The 19,154-nt window shown below is 44.7% G+C and overlaps 2 protein-coding genes across 5 annotated transcripts; one reads left to right on the forward strand and one right to left on the reverse strand.

Annotated features, from left to right (window-relative positions):
* Nucleotides 1–364: 364 nt before the first annotated feature.
* LOC123073901 (germin-like protein 11-1) lies at nucleotides 365–1,240 on the reverse strand. The gene has a single exon (XM_044496900.1). The coding sequence runs from the start codon at nucleotides 1,238–1,240 to the stop codon at nucleotides 572–574; it is 669 nt and encodes a 222-aa protein (XP_044352835.1). The 3' UTR covers nucleotides 365–571.
* An 8,115-nt stretch (nucleotides 1,241–9,355) lies between these two features.
* Nucleotides 9,356–13,950, forward strand: LOC123077063 (uncharacterized). 4 transcript variants are annotated; one of them, XR_006436359.1, is made up of 3 exons: nucleotides 9,356–10,972; nucleotides 11,539–11,668; nucleotides 13,554–13,950. XR_006436359.1 is itself a non-coding variant. In XM_044499263.1 (3 exons), the coding sequence occupies exons 1-2, from the start codon at nucleotides 9,439–9,441 to the stop codon at nucleotides 11,619–11,621; spliced, it is 1,581 nt and encodes a 526-aa protein (XP_044355198.1). In that variant the 5' UTR covers nucleotides 9,356–9,438; the 3' UTR covers nucleotides 11,622–11,668; nucleotides 13,554–13,950. The 4 variants fall into 4 exon arrangements, 2 of the variants coding, with proteins under 2 accessions (XP_044355198.1, XP_044355199.1); XR_006436358.1 differs by having other exon boundaries at nucleotides 11,543–11,668; XM_044499263.1 differs by having other exon boundaries at nucleotides 11,575–11,668.
* The last annotated feature ends 5,204 nt before the right edge of the window (nucleotides 13,951–19,154 follow it).

A 19,154-nucleotide genomic window follows, 5' to 3' on the forward strand; every position in this document is an offset into this window, starting at 1 on the left:
GGGAAAAGAAAGGGACCACCACAACTGCAAGGAGCAAAAGATAACAATACTAAAAGAACGGTATAGAATTCCACTGAGTAAAGCAAAAGGAAAAGCAAGGCTACGATACATACAGTCCAGAGGATGTCAACCTTGGTGATGCTGAACCAAAGAGACTGGCTTGCTGTCGCTTGACAAAAATCTCATGTCACAGCTTACATAAGGTTCCAAAACTTGGTTGTGCATGTGCGACACTAATGAGATAGAAACAACACCATGGAGAGATAATGCATAGCGTCCAGGATCATTATTATTATCACGACAGGGTTCAGGCTAAACAACCAACCTGTAAGGTAAACAGATAGAAGGCTATGGTCCCAATCTATGCGTCGCGATTCTGATCTTTATATAATTCCTAGTTTCCTACAGATATTAATCAGCTACATCACATGGTATTTACATCATTGAGTATAGAACATTACTAGACTGAGATTCTGTCCAAATACATGACAAGATTGAAACGTGGAAATCATCATCTGCGGGTAAATTTCATAATAATTAGATCCACTATCTTGATTAGTTACATAACTAATCAGGAAGTCCATGGAAAATCAGTAGTCTTGTTGTCAGAGATTTCCATCTCTCTGAACTTCATCATTCTTGCCACCAGCCCCTCAGCTACATCTGAATCTGGCGCAAACATCGCGTGGGTGATTCCAACCACACCAGGGTTCTGACTGTTGAGCACCGAGAACGTCGTGGCAAGACGGAGACCATAGTTCATGATGAAGTGAACAAGACCACGGGGAAAGATGAAAACATCCCCCTCACATAATCTCTTCTGAAACAGCTTACCGGTGGTGTCAAAGAAACCGGCCAGCACGCTGCCATCATGGACAAACATCATCTCCGACGCCCTTGGGTGAGAGTGGGGAAGCACTATCCCGTAGGAGTCGATGTCGGTGCGTGCCATCGACATGCCAAGGGTGTTGAGGCCAGGGAACTCGGCAGCGGTGACGATGTTCGCCGATGACCGGACCATGTTGTCTAGTTTCCCGGCATGGTTGAGAAGCAATGTCTTGAAATCGGAAGCCAGAATGGTGCTCGGGTGCTTGCAGAGGTAGCCGTTCATGAACAGCTTCCTTTCATCCTGAGGCGCCATAGGGCACATATCTTGAAGAGGTGGACTGTCTGACAGGCTTGGTGGTGTATAGAGGCCAAGAAGGAGGAGGTAGGAAAACATGACAGTGAAGAGCTTCATCTCCTGGACGCGGAGATGGGAGTAGAAAATCATGGGTTTAAATAAAGTGATGAGAAAGGAGTGAAACCAAAGCCAAGTCTGTGCAACCTGTATCAGATTTCTTGGAGTTCACTACAGAATTTGCTTCGGACTGTGGCCAAAGTAACAATCTCTGAATTGTGGCAAAAGGGTGAAGGTGTTAATATGAAGCTTTTAGATTCTAATGATGGCCCTAGGTCGCCATTTGTTTCATCTCCAGGCTACCTGAGGCTGCAAATCTAGAAAAATTATTACGCTGATTCTGAAAATGCTTCAGACTTGGCAGGCTGCAGTAATGCCTATTGTATATGGTGCTCAATTTGCGTTCCCGTGGTAAAGTGATACTCCCTCCGTTCCATAATAGTGTTTTTGGTACTACACTAGTGTCAAAAACGCTCTTATATTATGGGACGGAGGGAGTAGTTGGCAATCTGTTGTTAGTAATGGTATCCGAGGAGGCGCTCATCGCCCACTCACTGGTAAAAAATGGTGTGCTTCAGAAACTGATGCTCATGAAGAGATCAAGCAAAGACTAGCTGAACAAGCTCTGCTGCTTCGGAAGTAGGGAAGATCAATGGCGTGCAAACGGAAGGTTTCGGGAGAGGGTCGACATCGCCGCCGCCACAGGATGCGCCGGACCTCTCGTCGGCGGTAGTTTTTTTTTTTTAGGCAAACCCACAAAGCTTTTTATTCATCCGTCACGAGGTTTACAGGGACGAAAACAAGATCTCCGGACTGACCAAACCAAGCATGGCGACCAGTACCCAGCGTTAAGGCATGCTTTGCAAGTTTGTGAGCCTCGACATTGGAGGTTCTAAATTCATGGCGCATGAAGGGGACCACTCGCAATCAGAAAGTAAGCCCAACACCCACAACCTACCAAACCACTCGTCACGGGCTTGTAGTGGGCCCCCCAGTGCAGTGAGCCAGAGGATCGGTAATAGGAAAAACAAAACCCTGTTTAAAAAACCCAGCAAATATCGCTAAAAGGATTTTAAAAACATAGCATACATGTCGAATAATCCCCTACTAAAAAGTTGTGTAATCTCTCATAATTTGGAGCTAGAAAAACTTTGAAAATTTTGGAGCAATATTATTATTAAAAACAGAACATGAGATGCAAAATTTGGAGCTAGAAAAACTTTGAAAATTGTTATGTAACCTCTCATAATGGAGCTCATGTCTTTTTCAATTTAATTGATCTAGTATTTTTTGCTTGAAAATTCAACCTTTTACTAAAAAGTTATTCACTCATAATTTTCAAATGGTATTATAACCATTTTGAATTAATAAATCTACCTGTGTTACTCACTCAGTTTCATAATACAGTGTGCATTGGTTTCTCAAAAGTCAAGCTTCATAAACTTTGACAAAATTTATAAAGAAAACTGTTTATATCTACAATACTCAATATATACTGTATGAACATTATCTCATGATGAATATGTTGGCATTGATTTAGTATCCTAGATGTTGATAAAAAATTCTATAAAATTAGTCAAAGTTGATGTTGAAAAAAAAAACTAATATCAGCTAAATATGCATGCGTTGCTATGGATGAGAATAGACTGGCTGCTATAATTAAATAGTAGAAAATTCACTGTTACATATCAATTACTAGATATATCCCGCACATTGATGTGGGAACTCATTCTTATATATCTAGTGATTTGATGTATGAAATATGCATATTTGAATTAATAATTATGAACTAATATTATATATTGTATTTTGGTTATTGTCCAGTAGGAAATTATTTTAGTCTTCAATGGACCTTGTCGGTCAGAGGTTGAAGGTGGATCTTACGTAGCCGACGGAAATGAAGAGGGAGACCCAGATATTTTCCGGGGAAGGAAGCAAGTTTTGCCGGAAACACTGTGATAAGGTCAGGCAGGTCAATATCGTTGCAGATGATGGGAAAGATCTATGTCTTTAAGATGTTAGTGATCAGTCCAGAAGCGTTCCCGAAACATCCAAGGACGGAATTGATCGCGTTGAGCTCATCCTTGTTGGGGTTGGGGAAGATGCTAGCATCATTGGAGGGAGATCTGGTAGTGCGCCGCTCTTGCGCGAACTGGCTGGAGGACGCCCGTGTCAGCCGCTACACGGATCAAGTGGTGCAGAGGGTCAATGGCCAGGATGAATAGCATAGGCGAAAGTGAATCCCCTTGCCGAAGGCCTTGCCTGTGGGTAAAAGCAGAGCCCAGGCAACCGTTGAGAAGGACGCTTCAAGTTGAGGAGCTGAGAGACATGCAAATCCATCCAGTCATGCCAGCATTGTCCAAAACCCATGTGGTCCAAGGTCTCGAGGAGAAATGCCCAGTTGACATAGTCGAAGGCCTTGGATATGTCCAGTTTGAGGAACAGGCTTGTGGTCTTGGATTCGTGTAGCTCCTTGATGATGTTCTGCACAAAGAGGAAGTTGTTGTGGATGTATCTCTTTCCACTAGTAGAAAAGGGGGCTTTAGTCCCGGTTGGTAAGGGCCGTCGTTACTAATGCCTCCCCCCTTTAGTCTCGGTTCTTACACGAACCGGGACTAAAGGCCGTTCACGTGGACGCAGCCTGGAGCTCCATCTTTAGTCCCGGTTGGTGTTACCAACCGGAAATTTTATGATATTTTTTTTTGAAATTTTTTTTTGCGATTTTTTTGAAATTTTTTTTTGATTTTTTAAATTTCTGAATTATTTTAACCTCTAATCTCTAATCACCACCCCTAATCACCCCTCAATTTATCCTCTAATCTCTAATCACCCCTCATCATTCCAAATCATCTAACTTCCCGGACGGTCACCCATCCTCTCACTACTCCAGCCTGAGCACGCTTAACTTTTGAGTTTTATTCTCCCTCGTTTCCAAGTCTGCACTTGTTGTTTTCCTGACAATAATAAGATGTCAATTCTATTAACCCTCAGGAATTTAGCTTGAGCATGAAGTGACACATTTCACTGTTTGAGTTTGAAACTATTGTTTTAAAAAACAATAATTATTTAGTAACACTAATATTTCTGGAATAATTAGTTTGACCATTGTTTGACCAATGTTTGACCATAGTTTGACCAGATTTGACCAAAATTCAAAAAAACTGAAATAATTATTTAGTAACACTAATGTTCTAGAATAATTAGTTTGACCATTGTTTGACCACAGTTTGACCACAATTTGAATTTTTTGCCTCTCCAGATCTTAAAAGCCCCGTATCTTTTTTTCTGTTAGGTTTTTGAGGATTTTGAAAATGTTTAACGGGGTTCCAGAGAGGATTTTGAAAATGTCAGGTTTCTGTTAGGTTTTTGAGGATTTTCTGTTAGGTTTTTGAGGATTCTGAAAATGTTTTTGAGGATTTTGAAAATGTTTGATATAAAAAACTTTTTCATCCGAGTTCGTATGCAAAAGTTATGCCCATTTTAAGAAATTCCAGAGAGATTTTGCAAATAAAGTCGAAATTCATATTTGTTAATTTTCCCAACAACTAGACCACATATCACATGGGAAACTTATTTTATTTTATTTTTTTTGACATTTCCATCATTTTCTTTTGTTTTTTCTAAAACTGAAAAGGCGGTCCGGGGGGGGGGGGGGGGGGTAGAGTTTGATGGGACCTTTAGTACCGGTTCGTGCCATGAACCGGTACTAATGTCTCAAAGCCCATTAGTACCGGTTGGTGCCACCAACCGGTACTAATGGGCATCGCACCCTTTAGTCCCGGTTTGTGGCACCAACCGGGACTAAAGGGCCCAAGTGAACCGGGACTAATGCCTTAGCCGCATGAACCGGGACCAATGCTCACGTTAGTCCCGGTTCATGACTGAACCGAGACTAATGTGAATATTGCCCTGTGACGAAAGCCCTGTTTTGTACTAGTGTTCTTACGAAGGCACTCTGGCTTCTGGAAATAATGTCATCAAGGATGGGGGCGAGTCTGTTAGCCAGGAGTTTGGAGAAAATCTTTGTCATGCCTAGAGTTCTCCCTAACTTGTTTTGGTTGCTTAAGAGTTGACATGCTGAAAGCAAGACATTAGTAGCATTCAACTATCCCACCCCCAATAGATTTCAGTGTCAAAGGCTTCAATGGTTTACCTTGTTGTCCCTTGTAATCCTAGGAAATATAGTTGGGAATATTGCACATGACACATTTTACGAGTTTGCACACACAACTTATTCACATACTTTTATTAACCATCTATGTTGCATGGTTGCTACTATGAGATTTTGCCAGTATTTCTCTTTACTAACGGATTGGCATTTTGTATCTTTAGGTGAAGAAATGCCTGCTGCAGTTCTCACGACTTTGTCGCGTTGCATCAATGTGGTCGGCAGTGTTTATATCTGTTCTGTGAAAGAAGTTACTGTGTGCCTTGGTGGAAGCGGATTTGTAGCACCCGGGTGCTCCATACCCCTATACGAACATTAAATTCAAAAAAAACCGAGAAATTTGAAAAAGAAATATGAGATTTTGGCATATCAAACCTGGGTTCCGATCTATTCCCGTGTGAAATTTTGTAAAAAAAAATAGCAGGAAATATATTCGTGGCAAAAAAGACAAAAAAATCCTATGTATAGAAAAAAAACTGTTTGAATGGATTTTTGTTCGGACAATATTTCCTTCGCCACGGATACGTTTTTCGGTATTTTTTCACGAAATTTCACACGGGAGTAGATTGAGAATCCAGTTTGATATCCCCAAATTTCAGATTTTTTTATTTTTTAGTTTAATATTCATATAGGGGTGTGGAGCACCCAAGAGCTCCTATGTATTTTCTGTGCCTTGGTTAACTAAGTTTCTAATGTAACAAGATGCTTTTTACTCACTTTATCCCATAATGTAAGACACTTTTTGACGCTACTAGTGTCAAAAGACGTCTTACATTATGCGACGGAGGGAGTAATATGTAATCAAGGAAAGTTCGGCTTCCCCAAGTTATAACTGGAGTCAGGTTCCATTGTGTCCTTTTTACATGGTTGTGCCTGGCAGATCTTCTCTTAAGCCAGGAATGTTTTGGGGTACATTTCTTACTTGGTCAATCATCACTGAACATTGAGAAAAAACAAGCTCATTTTCTTCTGCATACTGCATACTGTGTCTTATATCCACAAAAACCAACTGCTGCTACAAATTACATTTATCATTTTTTACTACTTCTTCTGGTTTTATGGACACACAGTAATTGACTGCTTTAAACTAAAAAAAAGTCATACTTATCACGGTACTTGTTGGTTAACATTGTGCCATATCCGCACAACTGAAACAAAAAACACACAGGATCAATATTATCCTTATATGCCAGAAATAAAGGTATGGATGTTGTAGGAAAGGAACGTCGGAGCAAGTACTAGTTATCTGCTTTACTGAAACTAGTGGCAGTTACTGGACACTAGGAAACAAGTACTGGGAGCTTGCATATACCAAACTTCTTTTTCTCGAATTTTTTCTCGAATGCGCACGAGTGTGCGTATCATTCATTATAGAAGCCAATTTCCTAATAAAACATAAACACAAACTTGTCTATTCAGCTGATTGGTCTACCATCAGAAGCTAAAATACATACTGGGAAACCAAACAAAGAGTGCTGCTGCCTTCGATGGCCCTTGCATCATCAGGTTCTGCAGTTGGTTTATTGGGCTGCTGCTGCATATATATAGTACAGTACAATAATTAAAATGATGGCGATACAAGGGCAAAATGACTTCTTTTTGGTGAAGCATAAAGTCTTGACGTTTGAAAAGTGCTACTCCCTTCGATTCATATTACTTGTCACTCATACGGATGTATGCGGACGTATTTCAATGCTAGATACATTTTATTTGAGCGACAAATAATATGGATCAGAGGGAGTATGTTTCTTCAGTGTATTATCGGCAAACCAAGAAATAACGGTAGAAAAAACAACATGGCATCAGGGTCTTGCCTTCTGTTCCTCTGGTTAATTAGTGTATTTTGCATACACCCACATCCAGACGAGCTTGAGTCCCTCAGCAGCCGCAAGCTTCAGTCCTTTTTTTTGCGAAATATCTACGTGTTCATTGCAAAATTTATACAAAGTGCACACACAGACACACCCGAGGACCCATAATCACGGGTATCCTCCAAACTTTACACAAAAGATCTGAAGAAATTTAACAACTCAGACCTAGGAGGCCCTTGCACTCACGCTCCTTGCCAACCACCGTCGCTGCAAAGACAAGCAACCCCACAAACCAAATTCAGCGAAGCTGAAGTAGCGTTGTGAGCCGATTGGGCGACCCGCCGCAGAACAATGAGGCCGAAACTTTGTGGCTCATGGGCTGGAGAACCCCACCTTGCTCGTTGGTGCAAATCCTACGACTCCGCCCGACGTCGTCGAAGGAGAGGGTCAGATCTGCTCTCTCCATCTTCCATAAAACCCTTGTTGGAAGTCACCACGCCCGGTAGGTCGCCGATGCCACCATCATCCGAGGAGGTAGCCATCACCGGCGATTCACCCCAAAGCAACCTTCATGGCCCTCGAGTTTCGCTAGAGGAGATACCGCCGAGACGTAGGCGGACCCGGAGGACAAAAGACATGAGGTCGGTCATTGTCGCGGCCTCACCGACCCTTCCCCACCACCCAGATCTCGCCGGCTGGGCATGACCCGCGAGTAGACCATAGCTTCCATATCTGTCGCCCACTGCCATGGAGACCATCACATCCGGGAGAGAACCACACCCTTATTGGCTGGTGCCGCCATCAACGTCGGAGAAGATATGACGCCCGGCCAAACCCTAGCTACGAAACTGACCTAGACCAACTATGCAAATTGCATCGCATATTTGTCGAGCACCCTTAAATCCTATGTGAATTTCAGCTCAGAATTTCAATACTGCTATGGGACTACAGGATTTAACCCAGAGTTCATGCCATTTTCTAATTGGTGGGGCATGGTTGTCATGCTAACATGGATTGAGAGTAATGGTAAGAGATTGACGCTAGCTAGACCAATCAGCTGGTTAAACATATCGAGTTACAACTGAAACAAACATCTCTTTCTCTTTCTCTCTCTCTCTCTCTACATGCTCGGCCGGTTGTTTCCATGGCGACAGTGAATCACGGTGGCGGCGACTGCTAACCCGATGACAGAGACGAGACGAAAGCATTGTCGGAGGGGGGGGCATCTATGATATGGAGTTAGGAGAGGGCAAGTACCACCGGAGCTCGAGCATGTTCTAGACATCGCTATCGCCAACACCCGACCATCCGATAGATACCATATTTGTGCAGGTTTCCCGATTAATTATGTGCCATTCTATTAACATATTTCTTTTGAAACTTGAGTAACTTTATAAAATAAAAACACTGTTACATCGTCCACCATCCACATCAAAGGTGAGATCGAGACCGCAGACCTGGCTAATTCATGGGAGACACGATTTACCTCCCTAGGGCAGTGAACAAAAGAAACCAAAGTATAACCAATAACTAGAACCTTGCAATCCGCATAAATTGCCGCATCGCCTGATGCCGTAAACCCTCCATGCAATCTGACTCAAACACCAAGTTATTGATTCCAAGTTGCTGCATCTGATACATGATCAATCTTTCCATTTGACACCTGCAATGAAATCCCCTTTCTCATCTCTAAGGACCACACCAACAACACCTTGGAGCGTCTTTGAACAAAACGCCGCGTCCACATGGAGTTCACTTGTTCCTCCATTCTCCCCTTTTGATGCCTACATTCTTCTTCCTTGCCTTTAAATAGTTTTTTTTTGCGGATGAAGACGAGTGTATATTAATTAAGTAATGTACCTTTAATTACATAGTTACTTTGATGAGCATTTGGTTTGAGACGTAGAATAATTCTGGCTTTTAAGATAAATGGCAGTTGCGACGAGAGAATAATTATTCGTATGACCCCGTGAAAAGAAACGATTTTGTTGAAGTGACTTCAATCAAAGTTTTCTAAAGCGTGCAAGTGTTAAATTACTTCACATTTGTTTGTCTTTGATCGATTATCTTCCCCATGTCAGTTTGTTACTTCTAAAGCATGTCTAAAAACAAAAGGTTGCAAATTTATCTCAAACCAGATGGGTTCATTGTAGGAATTTTCTTCCCAGTATACTGGTCAGCGAGGTGGTGGAGTACGTTTTATTTTCGGAATTACCCCTGTGCTGTCTAACCCTAGCTAGGTCCAGGCGGGGTCTCCATTCCAGTTCCACGGCGCGGAGATGACCCGCCGCCGCAGCCCACGTCTCCATCCCCAGATCCCGGCCAATGAGCAGCCCGCCGGAATGGCTGTCCGCCGCAGCCCGCGGCTCCTCTCCCAAAATCACACCACCGAGGATGGCTCCAGCATAGCCCTCCGCCGCAGCCCGCGGCTCAACCCTCAGATCCCCGTGAGTGGCAAGGGCGCCGGAGCGACCCGCCGGCGCAGCTCGCGTCTCAACCCCCAAATCCGCGTGGGTGAGGAGGGCTCCGGGGTGACCCACCGCCGCAGCCCGCGGCTCAACCCCCAACTCCACGCGAGCGACGAGGGCGCCGGCCGCCGCACCACGCGGCTCCACCACTCGAGCGAGGAGGGCTCCGGAGTTACACGCCGCCGCCGCCGCCGCGGCACCTCGGCGGCTGCGCCTGCCGCCCTGCCGGACGACGACGATATGCTCCGGGAGATCCTCCTGCGCCTCCCGCCTCAGCCGTCCTCCCTCCCGCGCGCTTCCGCCGTCTGCAAACGCTGGCAACGCGTCGCCACCGACCCCCGGTTCCTCAGCAGCTTCTCTGCCCACCACCGCAAGCCGCCCCTCCTCGGCTTCTTTGAGCCCGACTTCTACGACATCGTGTTCACCTCCATCCTGGACCCTCCCGACCGCGTCCCTCCCGAGAGGTTCGACGCACGCCGTCAGATCCGCAGCTTCCGGAAGGCCGAAGTGCTCGGTTGCCGCCACGGCCTCGTCCTCCTCCTGGAGTCAGACGGGTTCATTGTATGGGACCCAATCACCAGCGAGCATCGCCGCATCGACGTTCCAGAAGCGTTTGAAATGTCATGGTACTTCTATGGGGCTGTGCTCTGCGCTGCCGCCGACCAGGGCCATATGCACGGCAGCTGCCACTCGAGGCCCTTTAATTTGGTCTTGATGGCCCCGTGCCAAGGCTCACAAAGCGATGGTCCACCCATCGCTTGCGTATACTCCTCGGAGACTGGACTATGGGGCGATCTGATCTCAACAACGGATCGATGTGAGTTTGTTCATTGTAATCGTGGGATCCTTGTTGGTAATGTCCTTTACTGGTCATCTAAGAGTGTGAGTGCCGAATCAAATTATTTGGATTTGGATGAGCTCGCAGACGACATAATTGAGTTTGATTTGGATAGCCAGAGTCTTGCTTTGATCAAGGGGCCTCGAGGACTGAATTATTCCACCACGCATCAGATAATCCAGTTAGAGGATGGTGATCTTGGTCTTGCCATATTGTCTCATGGTAGATTCGAAATGTGGCAGAGGAAGGTCAGTTGTCAAGGTGGTGCCACATGGTTCCTGCAGAAGACCCTTGACATTGATAGTATTCTTGGGCTCCCTTCTCAGGTTGAGGAATCATCGATGAGAAAGGTGGAAATACTGGGGTATGATGAGGATAATGGTGTAATGTTTTTATTTCTGGACACCAATGTCTACATGCTTCAAGTGATGTCAATGCAATCCAGGAAGCTTCATCAAAGCCGTTATGCCAATAACTGTCATCCTTTCACAAGTTTCTATGGACCAGGTGAATGCTCATCCTTAGTCCTTGTATTGTGGTAGTAACCAAATCCAGTAATGTTCTATATACATGGTTGATGGAATGCCTTTGTTGTGCCTCCCCAGTGTCCAGCAATTGTTCCTTTAATTTACTAGTTAGACAAACTTGTAGTAGTATTGCGTTTTTATCTTTGCTCTTCAGAGACACCAAATCAAATGTCAAATGAATAACTCAATTGGTGTCTTGGGTTGTCTAAGCTAGTTATACTTTTCTGTCTTGAGTACTATCTGTTTTGATCTTGCTATTAATGTTATCTCCCTAATAATAACTTTTGTTGAGTCTATATTTTCTGAATAATAGTTTTTTGGTCACCTGTTGAAGGCGGCCCCTGCAGCAAGTGACTAGTACACTTGTATACCACACAAAAATAAATTGGATTTCTTGTCTCTAGTAGGCTAGATTCATTTACAGTTGAATACCAAAATAACTGTTGTTTCTTGAATTTATTAGTTTGGTCATGTTTTTATTTGTATGCTTGATATGTTGGATAAATTATAGGCAGTTTTCTTATGAGCTAAAGCTGTCATTACAAGGTAGCTAAACATTAGTGTTTTCCGGAACGATCTTAGCCATTCCCGATGGATACGGTGGAGCTGAAATGCTGCAAGATATGTAGGATGGCTGTCTGGTCTCATGTGGTAATATGCTGGAATGGTCCTAAAGGTAACAACATCTTCAAGATATAGTTTGTGAGATATCGATTGTTTGGTTTTTTTATGGAAATATCTGGCTGTGAACACAGGCAGCGTGCATCCCAAAAACTATTGCTGACTCGGCTATAGAGATTGTTTCATGTCAATAGCACAACACAAATTTTAAATGAGGGTAATGCCAAAGCAAAATGACTGTCTCTTTGGGGTTGTAAATGGTATCTAGATGTTGCATATAGTGTTGGTGCTGTTAATATTACCTGCTTGTGCCTCTTTGGCCATGCCTAGAATTCTCCTTGGTTTTGCTGTTTCAGAGTCAGCTAGCTGAAAGCAAGACATTAGTAGCATTTCGAAAAGAAAAGCTAATTATGCCCCAAATGCATGCTTTGGGGAAACTTCTCCAGTGAAGAACAATGTAGATGAAGAGAGAAGCATAATACAGATTCCCCACTTTGACACCAAATATGTGTCAAACCAATCAGATGTGTTTGATTTTTATCTATGCTTTTAGGCGACATAGTGTATCATGTCATCAAGAATATTCATACTGAAACAAGTGGTTTATCGAAGCCATCTACTGGCCCATCGAAAATAGGTGATAACTTCCGCCCAACCTATGACCTTAAATCAGAGCATGGTCCCTTGGGCTTCTTGGCTACTGGCTCATCGAAACCATCATCTTCATCTCCAATCATTTTATATTTTTATGGAGGTTAGATTTGTAGTTCGCACTAGTATGCCGAATAACCATTTTGTCCAAATTAATATTTCGGCATCATGAACATATTAAACAAATCATAATGGCATTTTCAAGCCCCATAATTCAGAGAATGTAAAACTTCTTTACATTATCGAGGGAACACAGAAAAAGAAAATCTTCACAGGTCAGAGCGCTCTATAACGTGCCCAATTAAATCAGTAGAAGCAAGTGAAATGTTGAGTTGTTGACCATCTTCACCACCGAAGCCTTCAAAGTATTCCATATCTTCCATTTCATCCATCTCGATATCAGCACATTCAGCACACTCTATCTCACCTTCCTGTATTGGCTTATGTCTCATATTCTGTACTGTGCTTACTTCTTCCTCTTCTATCTCAGGATCCACATAATCTTTTTCCATGTCAAGGATATTAATAGTATCAAACTGATTGAAGGGGTAGTTATAAATGTCACCGTAGACACCTTTCCTCAGACTTTCCTTTAGTTCGCTTTCAGCACTCTGACTGATAGCAGGAAGATGTAGAACATGTGAATGTAATCAATGTATAATAGAAAAGTTATAGAGATTATCAGAAGAAGAAAAATAACCTTCTCTAGCTGAGCAGCCTTTCCAGCTTTCTCCAGTCTTCGGAGATCGCGCTGAGTCTTCTTTCTAACAGAGCAGAAGAAAATATCTGTCTGCCAGCGAATGCGTCCTGCATCCCATGAGTTATTTCCCATTTGGCTATAGGGATTCATGCATGTCAATAGCACACACACAAATTAAAACCGATGGTGATGCCAAAGGCAAAATGACTATCCCTTTTGGGTCGCAAATGATATCCACATGTTGCATATAGTGGTGTCGCTGTTAATTGATATTACCTGCTTGTACCTGTTTGGCCATGCCTAGAGTTCTCCCTTGGTTTTGCCAAAGTCAGTTAGCTGAAAACACAAAGTTAGTAGGATTCAACTATTCCACCTGAATAATTTACATTGTCAAAAGGCTTCAATGGCGTACTTTGCTGTCATTTCTAATCCTAGGAGATATAGCGAAGAGTATGATATCTGTTACGTTTTACGAGCTTGCACACACATATTGCTCATAGGCTTTTTATAACCATGTATGCTGCATAGGCATATCAGGTTCTGCATGTATCTATATTTACTAACAGATTAGCAATTTTGTTCTCTGCAGGTGAAGTAGTCAAGGGCTGCTGTTGTCCCTAGTCCCTACTGAGTTTGTCGCGTTCCATCAATGTGGTCGGCAGTGTACACACATCATGTGGAAGAAATTGCTGAACATGTGCCTTCGTTGAGTAAGTTTGTAATGTGACAAGATGAATTCTAATACCGAAGCGAGGGAAGTAGACCTATCTTATTTTACATGGCTGTGCTAGGCAGTTATTTATTTGGAAGCACACTCCTACAGGGGTGTTTGCACTACTAAGATTGTCTATCGCAGTTTTAAACTGGTCAACAGTCGACATTATGGCCTACCGTCTGCAGTTAGAGCTGCCTGTAACCTGAAACCATACTGAGTCTGTAGAAGATGCGGCCATTTTGAAGATGATGTTCACTCTTTTCTTTTTTTTTTGCCTGCGACTTCTATTATTCAGTTTGATTCGCCTCACACTTAGCTAGTATAGTAGAGCTGACATTCTCCTCAATCAAGTTCAGGCCACCGTCACAGAGGTACTACTAAACTACTACTCCCTACTATGTAAAGAAATATAAGAGCGTTTAGATAATTACTTTTAGTGATTTTCTTTGCGAAGGAAGTAGATAACCACTAGTTATGATACCAAGAACTCTATTCCCCTTGTCTGACTAATTCTCTTTGGACTATTTGGAAAGCAAAGAAATGATATACTCCAACATGGTCGTATGAGGTGATACTCCAAGACTTAACTTTCAGTTCAAAACATTGTAGTACTGATCTTGGTCGCATGAGGTGATACTGTACACGCAATTTTTCACTCTCGCAGCATTCTTTATGGGCTCGATACGACTTGGACTGGGCCCAACACAAATATTAAAATGTCCAGTCTAGCTCCATTCCCACTCCCCCCACTCAAAAAATAAAATAAAAATTAAACCCAACTCCATTCTCACTCAAGCCCGCCTAAGAAACAAATCTATTCCAAATCCAGTCTCAGCAAGCACTTCTCTGAGCCCAATTCTACTACGCCAGGGCCCAATACTACTCTTCTAGGAGTCCTGCCTACACTTCTCGTGAGCGCCTCCATTCTTGAATCGACATGAGCGAGGAGGACACCGAAACGACCCGCCGCAGCGGCACCTCGCCGGCGGTGCCGGCCTCCCTACCGGATGACGAGGATCTTCTCCGGGAGTTCCTGCTCCGCCTCCTGCCAGATCCCTCCTCGCTCCCGCGCGCCTCCGCCGTCTGCAGGATCTGGCGATCCGTCGCCACTGACCCCAAGTTCATCCGCCGCTTCCGCGTCCATCACCGGAGCAGCAAGCGGCCCCTCCTCGGCGTATTCCATCGCCACAACGACGAGATCGCGTTCACCCCCGTCCTCGACCCTCCCGATCGCGTGTCAGGTATCAGTCACTGAAGATCAAGTTCAGTTAACTGTAACCATCCGGCAAGTAACGCTTCGAGTCAATCGGACGGCCATCACCACTTCTGCGAAGACGTGTACTACAAGGACCGTCCGATCGCCTTTACAGCTGTACTGTTTCTTTTTCGTTGTCGCTACAGTAGCTGTCGTCTTAGCCTATAAATAAGCCGGGCTGTGGCTGAGAGAGACCATCGTTTATTCTGTCAATTCTTGCCTTCGAGCAGAAGAAATACTCCATAAACATACATCTTATAGTAGAAACACAAAACTTCTGGATCTCATATCCCCTTTCGCTCCCAATTATTCTAGAAATTCCTTTATATCACAATTGGGGTCTGACAAATTGGTATCATGAGCATCGGTTCTTCGGCAGCGACTTCCGATTTCCAGTAGAGATCTGAGGGGAGTGATAATTCCCACCCTAAATCCCTCCCTTCTGTGGGCTACGGCATTCCGGTCGGCCGTGGCGTGAGCGGGCGGAGTTCTTCATCCAACATGGCGACGGCGGCGGCGATTTGGCGGCGCAGGCGGCGGTGATTGTTCGGGTACAGACCAGTAGAGAGGAGTGGTTGCGTGGGAACCTTTCTCACGCGGTAAAATTCCACGTCCATCGCTGATCCGTGTACTTTTGGCGGCGAGGATCGTTGGCGGCTGCAGGATCGCGGTGCAGGGGCTGGTTGCCGTGAGTACGGTAGTAAAATTCTCCCTCTGCTCTCGCGATCAAGGAGATGGGGAGAGCGAAGACCATAGATGAGTCTGATCTGCAGGAATTACTGGCTCTTCGAGATGATATGGGTACTTTGCAGCAGGATAATGCTTCGATGCGCGATGAAGTGGGTAAACTACAGCAAGATATGCAGTCAATCAGTTCCAAACAAGGCGATATCGCTCTGCAAGTGGGTATGGTGGAAAAAGTGGTTTTGGATCTCAGCAAGCAATTATCAGTGATCAGCTTTGTGCTCAAAACTTTGGTACACCCCAGCAATCAGGGACCAACGAGTGACATACCTTCTAGTTCTGCGCAGCCTGTGCGGTCTCCTACACTGCAAAGAGAAGAGGTGCACATTCCACCTGACAGAACTAAACAGTTAAGGAAACAATTGGAAGAAGAGAGGGAAAAGACCAGGCAAACTGAAGAATTACTGCTGCAAAATCTACCACCTATCCACACTAACAGACCAGCTGTCCCTCCGGGATTTCCACCAACAAGGAGACAAGAAGGGGCTAGTCCATTGGGGACACTTCTGTCTCACAAAGATCCAGGGCATACACCTGCATTCCAGCACTTTCAGAATAGAGAAAGACAACTTTGGCAAGGCTACTACAGAACATATGAACAGGACATGCAAGCCCAATTTATGAAGCACTCACAAAAGGGCCTAAGCTGGAGTTTCCAAAATTCTATGGAGAGGACCCTGTTGGCTGGATCCGACAGTGCAATAAGTACTTTCAAATGTCTGCTGCCCCTGAAGAATATAAAGTGTCATTGGCACAATTATATATAAGTGGGGAAGCTGACACTTGGTTGAGAAGATCTGGTCTGCTTAACAAGAAACCCACCTGGAAGGAATTTGGTAAGGAAATCATAAAAAGGTTCTCTGAACAAGGCACTTATGATCTAACAGAAAAGTTCACTAGTCTGAAACAACATAACAAGACTGTGTCTGCTTACACCAAGGAGTTTGAAGATCTTATGGCTGACATGCAAGAAGAAAACCCAGAATTATCTGAACTTTGGTTTGTAAGATGTTATGTCAATGGCATGAGGGATGGAATTAAATACCAGCTCAGACTGCAAAGACCTCAAACTCTTACAGATGCATACTGTCTGGCCAGGGACATTGAACCTTGTCATCCACCTGTCTCAAACACTTAGAAGAAAACTTTTGTTCCATACAACAGTTACATTCAGAAAAATGCAAGTGCCAATCTGCCCAAGTTAGTGCAGCAGCAGGTCATACCTCAGGTCTCAACTGTGCCCAAACAAGCTGAGCAAGTAAACAACAATGCTCAAAAGATCAGGAAAGCAGGGGAGTGTTGGAGATGTGATGATAAATGGGTACATGGACACAAATGCACCTTAATACCAAATGTGCATATGATGCAACAAGAAGTGAAAGATATAGGACCTCAAGAATTTGAGGAAGTAGTACAGGACCAGGCAGAGCAAGGGGAAGAACAAGCAGAGCAAGCAATGTTCATTTCTGCTTATGCCTTGGGAAGTCAGATGACTGTTCAAACTCCAACAGTGGTCATTTCTATAAATGGAAAAAGGCTGTTGCACTGCTAGATTCAGGAAGTTCTTCATCTTTTATGAATGAACAATTTGCTATCAAAGGAAATTGTCACCTACTGCCTAGAAAACCCAGAAGTGTTTCTGTAGCTTGTGACGCCCCCGAGTTGACCGTACACTAATCATGCACGCAAATGTGTACGATCAAGATCAGGGACTCACGGGAAGATATCACAACACAACTCTAAAACATAAATAAGTCATACAAGCATCATAATACAAGCCAGGGGCCTCGAGGGCTCGAATACAAGTGCTCGATCATAGACGAGTCAACGGAAGCAACAATATCTGAGTACAGACATAAGTTAAACAAGTTTGCCTTAAGAAGGCTAGCACAAAAGTAGCAACGATCGAAAAGGCAAGGCCTCCTGCCTGAGACCTCCTAACTACTCCTCGAAGCCGAACTCCATGTAGAATCATCCTCGGGATCTCTAGCTCCTGGACTCCAGCATCTGGTTGCGACAATCAGGTATAGGAAGGGGAAAAGAGGGAGAAAAGCAACCGTGAGTACTCATCCAAAGTACTCGCAAGCAAGGAGCTACACTACATATGCATGGATATATGTGTAAAGGGCCATATCAGTGGACTGAACTGCAGAATGCAAGAATAAGAGGGGGATAGCTAGTCCTGTCGAAGACTACGCTTCTGGCCATCTCCATCTTGCAGCATGTAGAAGAGAGTAGATTGAAGTCCTCCAAATAGCATCGTATAGCATAATCCTACCCGGTGATCCCCTCCTCGTCGCCCTGTTAGAGAGCGATCACCGGGTTGTATCTGGCACTTAGAAGGGTGTATTTTATTCAGTATCTAGTTCTAGTTGTCATAAGGTCAAGGTACAACTCCGGGTCGTCCTTTTACCGAGGGACACGGCTATTCGAATAGATAAACTTCCCTGCAGGGGTGCACCACATAACCCAACACGCTCGATCCCATTTGGCCGGACACACTTTTCTGGGTCATGCCCGGCCTCGTAAGATCAACGCGTCGCAGCCCTACCTAAGCACAACAAAGCGGTCAGCACGCCGGTCTAACCCTATGCGCGCAGGGGTCTGGGCCCATCGCCCTATGCACACCTGCACGTTGCGTACGCGGCCGGAAGCAGACCTAGCCTAGTGGCGTTCCAGTCCAATCCGGCGCGCGCCACTCAGTCGCTGACGTCACGAAGGCTTCGGCTGATACCACGACGCCGGGATACCCATAACTACTCCCGCGTAGATGGTTAGTGCGTATAGACCAAATGGCCAGACTCAGATCAAATACCAAGATCTCGTTAAGCGCGTTAAGTATCCGCGAACGCCGACCAGGGCCAGGCCCACCTCTCTCCTAGGTGGTCTCAACCTGCCCTGTCGCTCCGCCACAAAGTAACAGTCGGGGGCCGTCAGGAACCCAGGCCCACCTCTACCGGGGTGGAGCCACCTGTCCTTTCAGCCCCCCTCATCAGCATCACTTGCGGGTACTCCACGAGCCAACCCGACTTTAGTCACCACATGTGTCATGTATAGAATGTATATAGTATATAACCGTGATCACCTCCCGAAGTGATCACGGCCCAGTAGTATAGCATGGCAGACGGACAAGAGTGTAGGGCCACTGATGGAACACTAGCATCCTATACTAAGCAGTAGGATAGCAGGTAAGGGTAACAACTGTAGCAACAATGACAGGCTATGCATCAGGATAGGATTAACGGAAAGCAGTAACATGCTACACTACTCTAATGCAAGCAGTATAGAGAAGAATAGGCGATATCTGGTGATCAAGGGGGGGGGGGGGGCTTGCCTGGTTGCTCTGGCAAGAAGGAGGGGTCGTCAACTCCGTAGTCGAACTGGGTACCAACAGCGTCGGTCTCGTAGTCTACCGGAGAGAAGAGGGGGGAAGAAACAGTAAATACAATGCAAACATAAGCATGACGATGCGTGAC

This window comes from Triticum aestivum, chromosome 3D (genome assembly GCF_018294505.1).
Source record: "Triticum aestivum cultivar Chinese Spring chromosome 3D, IWGSC CS RefSeq v2.1, whole genome shotgun sequence".
Taxonomy (NCBI): domain Eukaryota; kingdom Viridiplantae; phylum Streptophyta; class Magnoliopsida; order Poales; family Poaceae; genus Triticum; species Triticum aestivum.